We start from the raw sequence: 13,690 nt of genomic DNA, 5'->3' as shown, positions 1-13,690 counted from the left end.
AACTGTGTAATTTAGCAAAAAAAAAAAATGCTCTGGAAAAGCTGTCATTGTATCACAAGTGTGTTTTGTCTGTTTATCAGTGCTTTTAGTCAAGTACCAAGTACACAGGGCGATCAGAAATCTTCACCCGCATGTCAATCAACAACTCCCATAAATCTTACTGGCAGTTTGTTTTCTCTTCTTTAAAGCAGCTAAATATGTCACATCTTTTTTTTCACAAGATATTGTGCGGTCGGGCAGCATTCAAACTGAATTAATGTTAGATGTCATGACAATTAGATAGCAACACCAAGTTCATGGGTTCGATTTCCAGAAATTGCACGAACAGATCAAATGTATACCCTGAGTACTTTGGATGAAACTGGCTTGCAAAAACATAAATGTAAATGTAATGCAACTAAACCATGTAATGGCTTTGAATATTCAAAAATGTTTGCACCAGAACTTTTGTAATTTTCAAAAAAAAAAAAAAAAAAAGTCAAGGTTATTCTCATTTCCGTAAGGCCAATTTTTTGCATATTTCTATATTTCTATATATTTTAATGGTCATTTACCTGACTTCTGATTCATCTAGTCTTTAGTTTTTAGTATTTCTCTCCGATGAACAGATCCATAAATAATGCAAACAAATCTGCCTGTGATTGAATGATTTGACCTCTCCTCAAGTTAATTCTCATTCTCTTTCTCTCTTCTCTCGTTTCCTTCAGCAGAAAGCGGTTTGAGACACATTTCTGACGCTCCAGAAATTTACAATTTACACCAAAATGTGCCTGAACTGCAAGATTGCCACTATTTGTGCAAAAGTTATTTATAAAAATGAACACCAAAATTTGGTTTGGACACATGTTGTAAAATGGTTTATGTAAATATTATTTCATGAACAATTAAAATGAAAAGTCATATTTGTGCTGCACAACAAGACAGTTTACATATGATCTTTACAATTACACCAAAATTAATTTTATAAACTAATGCTGCAATATTTTATGCAATAATGGTTTTATGAACAATTTAAACCTGAATTTATATTTGTGCTAGACAACAAGACAGTTTACCTAAGAATCGGCACTGTATGATGCAACAATTTATGCAAGATGATTTTACAAACAATTTATACAGCAAGTCATTCTTCTTTGTCTAAAATGAGGAACACCATTGGAAATTTTAAATGTTTCATACGACTGTAAATATAAAATAAAAAATTTAACAGGGAAAAACCATGAGCAGTTTGGATGGCAAGCTTTCCTCGCAGCTCCAGGTAATGGCATGAGTTTCCCAGCTCATTCACACTGTGAGTACAACCCTGTGGTTCTCACAGCGCAGACTTGGCACAAGAATTCAGGAACAGGTGTCAGCCCAGTGTCACCTCTACAGAAGATTAGCAAGGATTGGCCGTGGAGCACACTGCTCTGGAATCTGTATACAGTGGGCATCGCGGGCACCTCCGGTGGACACTTTGAGGTCTTGCCACGGGGCATGCACACACACAGTGAACACAAAGGCATCCCTATGGATTCTCACCTCGAGTAAAGTGTCAACTGGCATGCCGAGTGGCACACCTGCGCCAAACGGATGGCCATAATCAGATATATGCATATATATTTGTGTTTATAAGTTCATGGTTAGTTCAACATATTAATTCAGTAACAGATATGATATGCATAGGCTATGTATATCTTCAGTATGTAGTCTACTTGTGATTTTACTGAGCTAAAAGTATATTCCAGTCTATATTGTAATTCAGTAAAATAGATGAATAAGTAAATCCTGAGTTGTAAATCTGAATACATATTATTTTTCAATATATTCACTGTGTATATATATATATATATATATATATATATATAAATGCAAGTTCTGACATTTGACTGACAAACTGAATTATGTTGTATATCTAATATATACAGAGTACTGTGCAAATGACTTAGACCACTAGTATTTTCACAATCTTTTGCTCTGATGTGTCAGTAGGAAATATCTATTAGTATATTCATATTTCTAAGTACATATTCACATTTACATTCATGGTTATACATTGTTCAATACATGTTTGTTACTTGAAATAAGATAACATGTATTATTTTCATTTAGTTAAACTTGATGTCCTATAAACTAAACATATAACTAAAATTGGAATAAAAATCTGTAAAACCTACAGACATATTTACAAAAAACTAAATCTAATAAAACTGACAAAAACACAAATATCTGTAAAAAAAAAAATAAAGCAAATTATGCATATATCATGCTAAAATAACACTGTATATTGAATAAAATGTATGCATTTAGTGATGCTTTTATCCAAAGCGACTTACAGAGTACTCAGGCTAAAATTTTTTACCTAATATGTGTTCCCTGGGAATCGAACCCACAACCTTTTGCACTTCTAATGCAATGCTCTACCACTTGAGCCACAGGAGCACTGAATCAATATTCAGAATTTTTTTAACAATATCATGTCAAATCAAACTGTTAAACTAAATATCATGCTTTGTTTTTAAAGGATCTTACCAAACTAACCTGACAGTATCTGGCAGGTGACTGTTCTATTGCAAACTCATGTACTCAGCATTCACATCAAAACAATGGTCCTGTTCATTCACACATGTGATTTCATTGCACTTTCATTTTCTACACTGAACATTTTGCCCAAAGTTTGGATGAGGGCTTCTTCGTACTTTAGTCATAGATCTTTAAAGGTCACCGTATACATACAACTCTTCATCTGTCCTTGCAATGTAAACTTTACTCACATAAAAGAAAATTGTTGAGAAATGTCAGCTACTGGATATGGATCTGGCAGAATGTGACATATATTTGAATAGCGCGACCCAATAATAAGGCTTGAGACTGATACTCACTTTAAATTGTAAGAAATGTATTACAACTAGGGATGTCCCGATCCGATCCACGATATCGGTATCATGCAGATACTGGCCCAAAACGCTAGATCGGAGATCGGAGGGGAGAAAAAAATATGATCCGATACCGATCCAACACATCTCATAGGACAATCTAGCTTAAACCATCGCCTAAATGCTTGAATATTAGCATTTCCCTTGCTGCGACATCCAGTTAAGCGCGCAGCCTGTCACGTGATAACAGTAGTAGCCAATTATAGTCGCATGAGGATGAAAGTTAGCTAACTTACAGAATAGCCATGTCAGCGGTATGGAAGTATTTTAACATTAAAGAGGAAAAAAGTCCAATGGTTGAATGAGCCGTTTTTCCATTTGAGCCCCTGCCCCTTTGAGGTCCGACGCTAAAGTGCCCTCGGTCTGCGATTTCTTCAGAGGGAAGGGGTGTGCGATATGAAGATTTTTGTTCGTGGACAATAAAAATGTCCCCATGATCTGCTTTTAAAGAAAGCATTTTTGTGCTGTTCTGACATGCGTTTTTTTTCCAGCACACTCAAAGCGTGCAAATGAAAACGAAAAACCCTTCAAACAGCGCCTGATTAATGAACTAAGTTATGCTTTGTGTTAATACTATCAAAAAACACAAGGTTTATGTATAGCCTCAGTTGGTTATGTCTAAAATGAAAGTAAACAACTGAAATGAAAGGATGCATGTCTGTATATTAGATGTGTGCAGGTCTTAAAGGGATAGTAGGCAACATGCTGTCGGCTGTAATAAAAGGGATAGTTCACCCTAAAATGCTGAACACAAAAGAAGATATTTTGAAGAAGCTGATAACCAAACAGTTGCTGGTCCACATTACCTTTGATAGTAGGGGGAAAATACTCTGGAAGTTACTGTGAACCAGCAACTGTATGGTTTTCCACCTTCTTCAAAATAGTGTTTATGTTTAGCAGAAGAAGAAAACTCATTCAGGTTTAAAACTATTTTTGTGTGGTTACATGAAGTACATTTTTGGGTGAATTATTCATTTAATGTTAACAAAACACCAAATACAAAGAGAAAAATCGCTCAATACTCTTGAGTGAAAAGCTTTAAAACGTTTGCCTCAATAGGATCATTGTATATTGTGTTTTATTTTTACTTGTCCCTTCAATTTTTTTTTTAATGCTCGTGCTATATACTATAGTATCTGCAAAACACTGTTTATTTTTGTTTGTGTATAATGTGTATTTGTAATGTGTATCTTTGTTCTATTTTATTTTTTTATTATCAAAGATAAAATAATGACAAAGATTTTTATCTTCTCCCACTTTGGCCTAAATATCCGCCATACTTTTTCATATTTTGTTACCTTAACGTAACAAGCTTTGTCTTTTTTATAGGGATATTAGTTTGGCTATAATGCTCAAACAGCTTGCAAAATAGAAAAACCAACATGACAAACAATCATGATAAAATCATGAAATTTCTGAAAAAAGATGTTTTTTTTTTAATTTTCCCATATCGCCCACCCGAACAAACAAATACACCCTACCCATCAACCAACCATGCTGCTGTTTTAAAAAATTGTTTTAACTTTAAACCTGTTGGTAGCTTTAAGAACTAAAGTACCTGTATTTTTATTGATTTATTTATATTTATTTTTGTAGTGTTTGAATAAATGGTGGCAGTCTTTCTTAATCAGCTGTTGTTGTGGACTATATACTGGAGAAGTATTTGTTGTCCATTTGAGTGAGATATTTTTAGGTGGCTAATTGAGCAAAGTGCTTCCATTAATTTTTTTATTACTAGTAGTATTAGTTCAAGAATAAAATAAAAATATTGTATTTATAAAAAAATCGGCAAATAGCCAAAGGTGCGGCATCGGTATCGGTATCGGAAGTGAAAAAGTGGTATCGGGACATCCCTAATTACAACAACTGAAGCTCTATTTAATATGGCTCTGATGTCTTATGTGGTGATTCCCAATACATTCTAGTAAGCTGTAAGAAACTCTGCCGCAGTATAGACCATTTTCAGCAGCAAATAAGCTTAACATGGTGCCTGCAGTAATACCTGCCTCTGCATTTGTGTCCCTGAAGAAAAGCTGCGGCAGACAAGATCTAAGTCGCTTTAAAGCTCCATCATCCTCCTCTCATCCTGAGAAAACCTGTCTTTTGGGAGGAATATTTGTGGTACACCCTGTCCTTGTCTCAACCCGGCTTGTGAGGTCAGGAAAAGCAGAATATGCACAATCTTGTCTATGAAGTGGATATTAGCTAGTCACTGCCACTTTCAAATAGATGCCATTGTTAAGTGTCTATGTATTTCAAAATCATGTCCTGAGATAACACTAAAATCAGACAATGGAGTCAAAAACACTCTGAATGAATATGATTTTGCTGTAAAACTTTCTTATTCACAGAATGAATAAGATTCACATCTACATGCAAAATTATTTTACATTTATCGTCCAAAAATAAATAAATACAAAATAACTGTGTACTGAGAATGTTTCATGTGTCAGTACTGCATATTATGAACATTTTTACACAATAATGATTTTGCAAAAAATACAGTATGCACAGAAATTTATTTGTGAACAAATGTGTTTGTGCTGCATGATGCAGCAATTTACAAACATTTATGGAAAATTTGCTCTGAAATTTTTACTTTAAGAAGATTTTGTTGTCACTGCATGAAGTGTAAATTTACGCAAGAGTAATTTTACAGGAATTTTGTACATGATTTCTTAAATGAATGAATTGTGCTGCATGATGTAACAATTTATGTACAGTTTACACAGAAATTCCTTGGCACTCCCTGATGACAAAGTGATTTTATGAATGATTTGAATAGAAATTTGTTCTATAAACAAATGTGTCGTTCCATCGTGTTTGAGTTGCATGATCCGCAATTTATGCTACAAAGGATTTGCGAATAATTTGCAAACCAATTTTTTCTAATTCTTCTAATTTTCTTTTTCTAATCTGTTTTCATTGCACGATGCATAACATGTCTATGTTTTTTTACACAGACATTTGTAATTTACATGACATTGTTTCATGCAGAAATCTGTTATATGTTCCAACAAATATGTTGGATGTGATATGAACATCTGACATCCAAAACTTGCCTATTTATCCATATCAGATTATAAATAAAATTTAAGCATAGCATTGCGTGATATTCAGTTCAATTCAAAATTGCAATTTAGTCTTAAAATTTGACAACTGGAATTAGAAAATATTAGAATAAATCCTTATTCAGAGATAAATGTTTGTATCCTTTGTTATCCCTAATGTCTTTCAATATCTATTCCTTATATATATATATATATATATATTATGAAATGGTATTCACAACCAATTTTACATCAGCCATATTTTGGAGTATATTAGAAAGTTATCTAACAACAGTAGAAACAATAGCCCACACAACCTTAAAGTGAGCACTGTAGAGAAAGTCCCTAGCTGCTAAAATTGAGAAAGATCACTGCTACATATTTCCAACCAGTCAAAGGCTATTTACTGTAAAATGCACATATTGATTTAATTTTGTAGCATCAAAAAAAAAAAAAAAGACAAAAGTCCTTTTTAACCATCTTTGTGTAAAAAAAAAAAAAAAAACTGTTGCATAGTAAGTGTATATTATGGGGGTTCATTTTTGTCTGGGAGTCAGTGTGTCTCATTCAGTGAAATTATATTGAGATGTCAATATATTTTTAATTAGTCACAGCTGTCAAAAATGCATGGCTATTTTTTATTATTTGTATTTAGCACTGTTTTTCCCTGCTTTCTGTGGCTGTGTCTGAACAGGCACGTGTCACAACCTACCAGTCGAAAACCACAGTTCAACAGTAGATCTTGTGAAAAATGAATCAGCTTACCTTGATTGTGGGTTTCTTGGTGGAAAATCCTCGGTACCATCCTGTAATAGATCAAACAGAAATGTCAACAGAGAAACATTGAACATTCGAATAATAATAATAACAATAATAAATTAATTACCGTAAAGTCAGACTGACAAAACATAACATAACCATTTTGAGTTTATGCAGTATGAGAGTATGGAATGTCCATAAAAAAAATTATAAAAGAAATAATAATAAATTATATATATATATACCGGACATAAAATAACTTTTCAGGTGAAATGCATCTCAAAAATATTTCTATTCAGACGAAATATCATAGGCATTCAATAAATGCATTGAGATGAAATGTAGCATACCCTATAGTCAAAAGGGACATTTAACGTTTATTTGGGGGCACCTTACTCAACCAGGTGTCCTGGCCCATGTAGTGTTTTTTTGTTTTTTTTAAATCTGTCATATGCATCCATGAAATATATAAAAATTTCAATTTGTTTTTTGTCAACATACTTATGCATGCAGCCTTCTTAACTGTATGCTGCATGCAGACATACACTTGACTTTTTGACTCTGAAAAGGTACTTCATTGTGTTCCTAATGCATCGAATCACATTTTCACAGCAACTAGGCTATGTTGAAGGCCATATCTTTTAGATGAGGTGGAACATAAAGAGCGGATCTCATAGTACAGTACACTAAGGTCAGGGCCATCGATTTCACTGGCTGATGTCCAGAACATCTCTGAAATATTCTGCCTCCGAGCAGATTAACCTCACTGCTGCAGAACCCCACCAACATCATAATAAGCTTTCAGTCCATAATAAACAAGCTCAAAACATTCAAATCAAAAAGCCACATAAAGGGCTACATAACAGGACATTTAATCATGAATAAAGATTCGCCGAGAATAAAAACACTTCTTTTTTTCCTACACTGCCTGTACAGCAAGTCTTTTTACAACCTTTTCAAACTAACATTTTTAATGATTAAGATGAAGAGCACACCTTTTACCTTGGTAAAAGACTTTCACTCATTGGTTGATTTCCCAGAACAATATAAACACTGAGGCATATTCAAAACAATGTTTGATCATCCTGACCAGTCCAACAAAGCAACAAGAGATCCACCAATGGCGTGAATTTAGGGCGGGACTATCTTATCAAAGACAAATGAGAGGCGTGTTCAGGAAACTTGTTTGAAAACATTTTATTTTTGAAATTATCTTTGGTCAAATTACAATGTATAAGCAAAGTTACATTATGAGGTCTTAAGATTTTGTTATCGAAATAGAATTCAATTATTTAGTTCATTAAATCAAATAATTTATTTAGTTATTCAAATAAAATAAAAATAACTGAATAAAAACATAAGTGACTAAACAATCACTGTGGACACAGGTTTTTGGGGATAAAAGCATAAAAAATGTTGAAGGTCATACAACAAATACTGCAGGTAAAAAACCATATTATAACATAATGTGTTAAAGTATGAATAAAGTGTACACCAAAGAATGTACATTAAAAAGACTTATAATTTCACCAAATACTGGAAGTACATCTGTACTTCTCCAATTTCTGTCCATTTTTAAAAAAAAAAAGAAAATGTGCCTTGGACACATCATCTACCAAATTATTCCTTGGCTTTTCTCTGCTTGAGTATTTTTCACTTAATTAGAGCATAAATAACCAATGCCTCCCCTAAAGCTAAATCATTAGCTATTAGCAAAGACCTATTATGGCAAACATTCATCAGCAACAATATCAATTAATATCAATCCCTTTAGGAAGAAAAATGCCACAAAATCAGATGCCACAGCTGGTGTTCTGTATGGTTGCCAGGGTGTTGCTATGCAGTTGCTAAGGTGTCTTGAGTGATGTTAGCATGAGGTTAAGCCAATAGGTGTTCTGGGTAGTTGCCAGTGTGTTGTTATGCTGTTTATGAAGGCCTCTTGAGTGATGTTACCATGTTGTTATGCTGATACTAGGGTGCTTTGGGCGGTTGTCAGTGTGTTGCAATGCAGTTGCTGAGGTGTCTTGAATTATGTTAGTCTATTGTTATGCCAATAGGCTATTAAGGTATTCTGGATTTTTGCCTAGATGTTGCCATACTGTTTGTTAAGGTGTTTTGAATGATATCACCATGTTGCTTTGCCAATACTACTCATTACCCATTCTACTACTCACTTAACAATAATTAGCATATAATTTCAAAAATGTAAAAACACAATTGTAACAATGTTCTTTCGTGGGAAGAAGGAGGCGGCAACCGGCAGACAATCAACATGAATTTAATAATAAAATAAACAAAAAAAAGCACGGGAGCCCCTCACGGACGACTGCCGCTCACAAACAAAATAAAAACACAAAATAAAACCCAGGCCCGGTCCTTTCTCGTCCTTCACTGTCGTCGCTCCTGTTTTATATCCTTCCATCTCCTCCGTGGGACGCGAGACCGGTGAGTGGCGCAGGTGTCGCTCATTTCTCAATCACTCAACCGGCCTCACCCCGTTCCCACGGCTCTCGGCCCCGCCCCACTCGTCACAACAATATTCCAAAATTAAATATGCAGTCCAATTCAAAATGTATTACTATTACTGGGTTAAGAGATTGCTCAGATTGTCAACTTTTAACAATAATAGTGATGCCTTAACAAGCCCGACTAACTGTGTGATGGTGGGACATTGTGGCTCAGGAGAGTATCTGTGAAAAACGGGAAGTGAAATTGTTGGTGTGTGATGCGATCATTAATATAGCCATTTGTAAACAATCTGCTTTGACAACTGTGGAAAATATTCATAAGCTTGGCTGCTAATGTCGCTCACACCTGTGGCCATCTGTCTCGAACGCAACCCAGACTCTGCAGCATTAATCATGGCAGTCTATCTTTGTTAGAATTCTCCCCAGGTGCATCTTGAAAATGGAGGAGGTGCACTTTGTAACTAGTTCTCTGGTTTATGCAAGGAATGAGTGGGCCACGTCAATCAATGTTAGCCGTTTCCATTGTCACTTTCCATTTAGCACCAAAACGAGTGATGCTATTAGCTAATGAACATTTGGACGAAGGTCTGGTGTCAGGTTGTGTGACACAAATTGGCAATGCTGTATAGGATTCAGTACATTTTTCCGTATTAGCATTGTTCAAATGGTTTTGCCATTAGCTTGCTGCAAGCTAATGCACAGTAGCTAGCAAACAAGATGATGAGGTCTTCTCTAGAGAAGAATCCAGAGCAAGACAACCACAAAAAAAATTGCCAGTGTCATATAAAAACAGTATTTGGAAGTGTTTGTGCTAGTGGCTGTCTCTAGGCATTAGCTGTGATAGATTAGCAGACAGCTCAAGTTTGCTGGCGTGAGGCATCCATGTGGACATGAGGAAACTCAGCATCAACACACAGCTGCCAACAAACAAACCAGCACCTGATGAAATGTGTCATCTCTGTCGGTGTCTCTCAACAGGTGTAGACCGCAGGGACTTGTTGAGCTGTCAGATTGTTTATGTCCACAGCTGTGATGGTGACATGTCTATCTCAAGAGGTTTTGCTCTTTAGAGTGCCACACCTTTTGGGATTAATAATAGACATCTATCTATCTGTCTTTACCTAACTGTATGTCTATCCTACTGCTCTTTTCACAGTCTAGAGTATACTAAATCTCCTTTTTTTAAAACGTCAGTATTGGACTGGGGCTGTTTACAGTTAAGAGGAAATTCACAATTAGCATAACCAGTCCAATATCCTGTCAGAAACACTGTTCTCCCTTAAACTTCCAGTGCATGACATTGCAAAAATCTTCAGTTCTCAAAACAGAGCGGTCCAGTCAGAGCACTGGCCACTGCCGGCCACCGCAACACTCCAGATCCCAGAGCTTTGAAAAGCTTCGATTTTTCAGGCATCCATTACCTCAAAAGCATGGCACTGCAGCAAAACAATCAATACGTACAGCAAACTGCTAACCCCGTGAATCAGAGGACTGATTATCCCAGCCCTTGAGGCCAAAGCCAAAACGCTTCCCTCACCTGGTGACCTGCGGATAATCCACTGCCCAACACACAATCAGTTTGTCCATCCATACACATCCAGTCCTTCAGAATGTGCAGTGAAGCACATTCACCCTGTTGCTTCAAATATTCTTTCTTGTTTTCTTTGAACGTGAAGTGAGAAATTTTAAAGAAAGTCCAAGTTGCTATTTCCCATAGAATGAGACTGTGATTTTTACTATCAAGCCCCAAAAAGACCCTCTATCTGGAACTGCAGTTTCTGAAACCATACTTGGCAAATGTCACGACTTACACTTATAAACAGACTTTACAAAAAGCAAAAAAAAAAAAAATAGCTCTCAAGACTACTTAAATTCACTCACTCTACCAGTCAAACACCTGAGGTTGAATGGCAGGGTTTTATGTTTTGCCACTTTTGCAGACTGAAACATATTTCTTCCTCCTTTAAAAGGCTGTATTTCACTGGCTGAGGTACAATGCGGCATGCATCTCTCACTCTTTGCCTGCGGGCTCTGAATATCAGGCTGTAGCCTTGACCATTGACAGCTCTTGGGAACGAGCATTTTTTATTACTGAACTTTAAACTGCGACACTCTGAAATTGAGCCACTTTTCTTTCAGGATCCAGAGGGGGATGAAACGAAAATCTATGAAATCTCTGTTACCTGGAAGCAGATTTGTGCATTGCATTTCGAAATCAGATTTACATTCAAATTGTATTAAGACATGGTTTGCAATTGTTTTTTTTTTTTATTGTTTTTTTTTTTTTATACGATATATATATATATATGAGAAAAAAATAAAATAAAATACATATATTTATTTTTTATTTAAATTTAGTGATGTTTAAGCCCCTTCCTGTTATCTAAAGATCTCAAAAACGTCTCAAACTGACTTAGATCTGCCAAGAAACCAAATTTTGCAAATTGAAGTCAAACAACAGATCAGATTTCAGTATGAACTTTTCCATTAAATTCTTTCAAGACCAAATGATCTGGATGGTCCACATTCAATTCATAGCTCTATTCTATTACAGCATGTCAAAAATCGTTTCATTTGATTCTTTTTTATGCCTCATTGCTGAGCAACCCAAGGCAATAACATTTCCACTGGGAGATCTAGCTAGTCTCAAAGTAAACTGATTGAGAAGAAATGACTCAGATAAAAGTTGACTTGCAAAATGTTTTGAAGGCTAGGGGGACCATCAACGTCTAGAAGATCTTGCTTCATCTACTTCTTCTTACAGTGTTCCTGATAAAAGAAGATTTCTCATGGAAAAAGTGAGTGAACTCCTGATCAATACTGCAGGATTGATGAGCCACTGCTAATATCACATGATCAGTCCCTTTATCTGAGCGAGCCAGCACATCCAGGCCAGGGTGTCGATGTACAGCTTTCATCAAAGCAATCGATGATACATCCATGAATCAGAGCCCTTGTCCTAAAATGGGTACATAACAATCCCATTAACTGCATCTGCAGGACTGAGGTGCAAAAAGTCAAGAAATAAAACAAAAACTTACAAAGCTCTAACTTTGAAGAAGCTTTAGACTACTTAAAGTCTACCTGATTCTGAATATATGCTAATCAAACATGCATTACTGCTCTGAAGGCGGAAAAAACTGTTACATGATGACCCTAGAGGCGCCCTGAAAAACTGTGTTGAGAGTCTCTCGGTTACATTTAAGTATTCAGAATTATTCTGGTTCCAAAAGTAAAGACTGCCGGCAGCACAAGTTGCACACTGAGTGAAAAACGCAGACACAGGAGAATTTTTCTTATAATATTTAAGACACACTGAACTAGAGAGAGTGGGTGGCAAATGTTTGTATGTCTCCTGGCACTTTCCATGAAGAGGTTACAAAAAAGCTTCTTAAATTTATTTAATTTAATTATATTTTATTAAACAAACATGAAGTAAACATGAAATAAAAAATGAATTAATTGAAATAAACAAATGTATGAATGAATGAATGACTAAATTGTAACAGTGTTTAATTTTTAAACTAAATTTAGCTGTCATTCTATATGATGAGATAGTTTGGGACCAAGCTTCGGATTGAAATTTCCAATAAAATGAGGAATAATATTCATGACGTCTTTGACAATCGAGAGACCAATTTCTACTTTATTCATGGAAAATCCCTTATATATTTCAAGGTTTTCCATCAACGCCCATTTCCGAAAACATCCAGTTTTACTTCCAGAGAATGACTTACCTTCACACTTTTCCAGGATATGAACCGTTTCCCCAAGCTCTAGAGTCAGACCATGTGACACAGATGCCCTGACACTACAGACCACTGGGAAAAGAGAAAAGAAAAACTAGTTAGAGATGTATTAAAAGAGCTAAGAGAAAATACATTCAAAATAAACCACAAAACAGAACGAACGATTTCCCAAACACTCCCCCTGTCTACCATTGGTTAGAAAGCCCCGCCCCCAGCTCATGCTATTGGCAGAGGCTGTGTTGCTGTGTCAGGCTGGTTTTACTGCTCACAAAAACAGAGAAATGGGTTTATTGTGCCACAGAGACAGAATTTTGTCAGAATTTTAGTTTAAATAACATAATTCTGACATTATAACTCGCAAATGCAAGTTTATATCTCACAATTCTGTGACAAAAGTCAGAATTGTGAGATGAAAAGTCGCAATAACATTTATTTTTTTATTTTTTATGCAGTGGTGGAAAAGAGCTACCATAACATATTAACAATATATACAAAAGCAAAAAGTACAGTTACAAAATATACATAGTATTGCGAGGGAATTTCCCTAATGTAATGTCTTTATGTTCTCCATACATTACAATGTTTTCTTCCTTGGTGAGTATATTTTCCTACAAAATATAGTTATACTATACTGTTATTATCACTCAAGTAACTCTGTGATAACTTAGAATCAGCCACAACTGTTACAAGGGTTTTAATAAACAAAATACAAACATTTTCCAAGTTTTAATTGATATTTTTACATAAAT

At 35.3% G+C, this 13,690-nt stretch overlaps 1 protein-coding gene across 5 annotated transcripts in view; it reads right to left on the bottom strand.

Moving 5' to 3' along the window:
• Window positions 1–13,690, bottom strand: part of LOC132131188 (dedicator of cytokinesis protein 3-like) — a 181,724-nt gene that overhangs the window by 124,093 nt on the left and 43,941 nt on the right. For all 5 annotated transcript variants that reach the window (XM_059543182.1, XM_059543183.1, XM_059543184.1 and 2 more), the window contains exons 2-3: window positions 12,930–13,013; window positions 6,731–6,771 (exon numbers count right to left, since the gene is read on the bottom strand). In XM_059543182.1, coding sequence (XP_059399165.1) covers window positions 6,731–6,771; window positions 12,930–13,013 — 125 coding nt within the window. The remainder of the gene's footprint in view (window positions 1–6,730; window positions 6,772–12,929; window positions 13,014–13,690) is intronic.

This window comes from Carassius carassius, chromosome 48, assembly GCF_963082965.1.
Source record: "Carassius carassius chromosome 48, fCarCar2.1, whole genome shotgun sequence".
Classification (NCBI taxonomy): Eukaryota; Metazoa; Chordata; class Actinopteri; order Cypriniformes; family Cyprinidae; genus Carassius; species Carassius carassius.
This window is presented reverse-complemented; position numbering and strand designations above follow the sequence as displayed.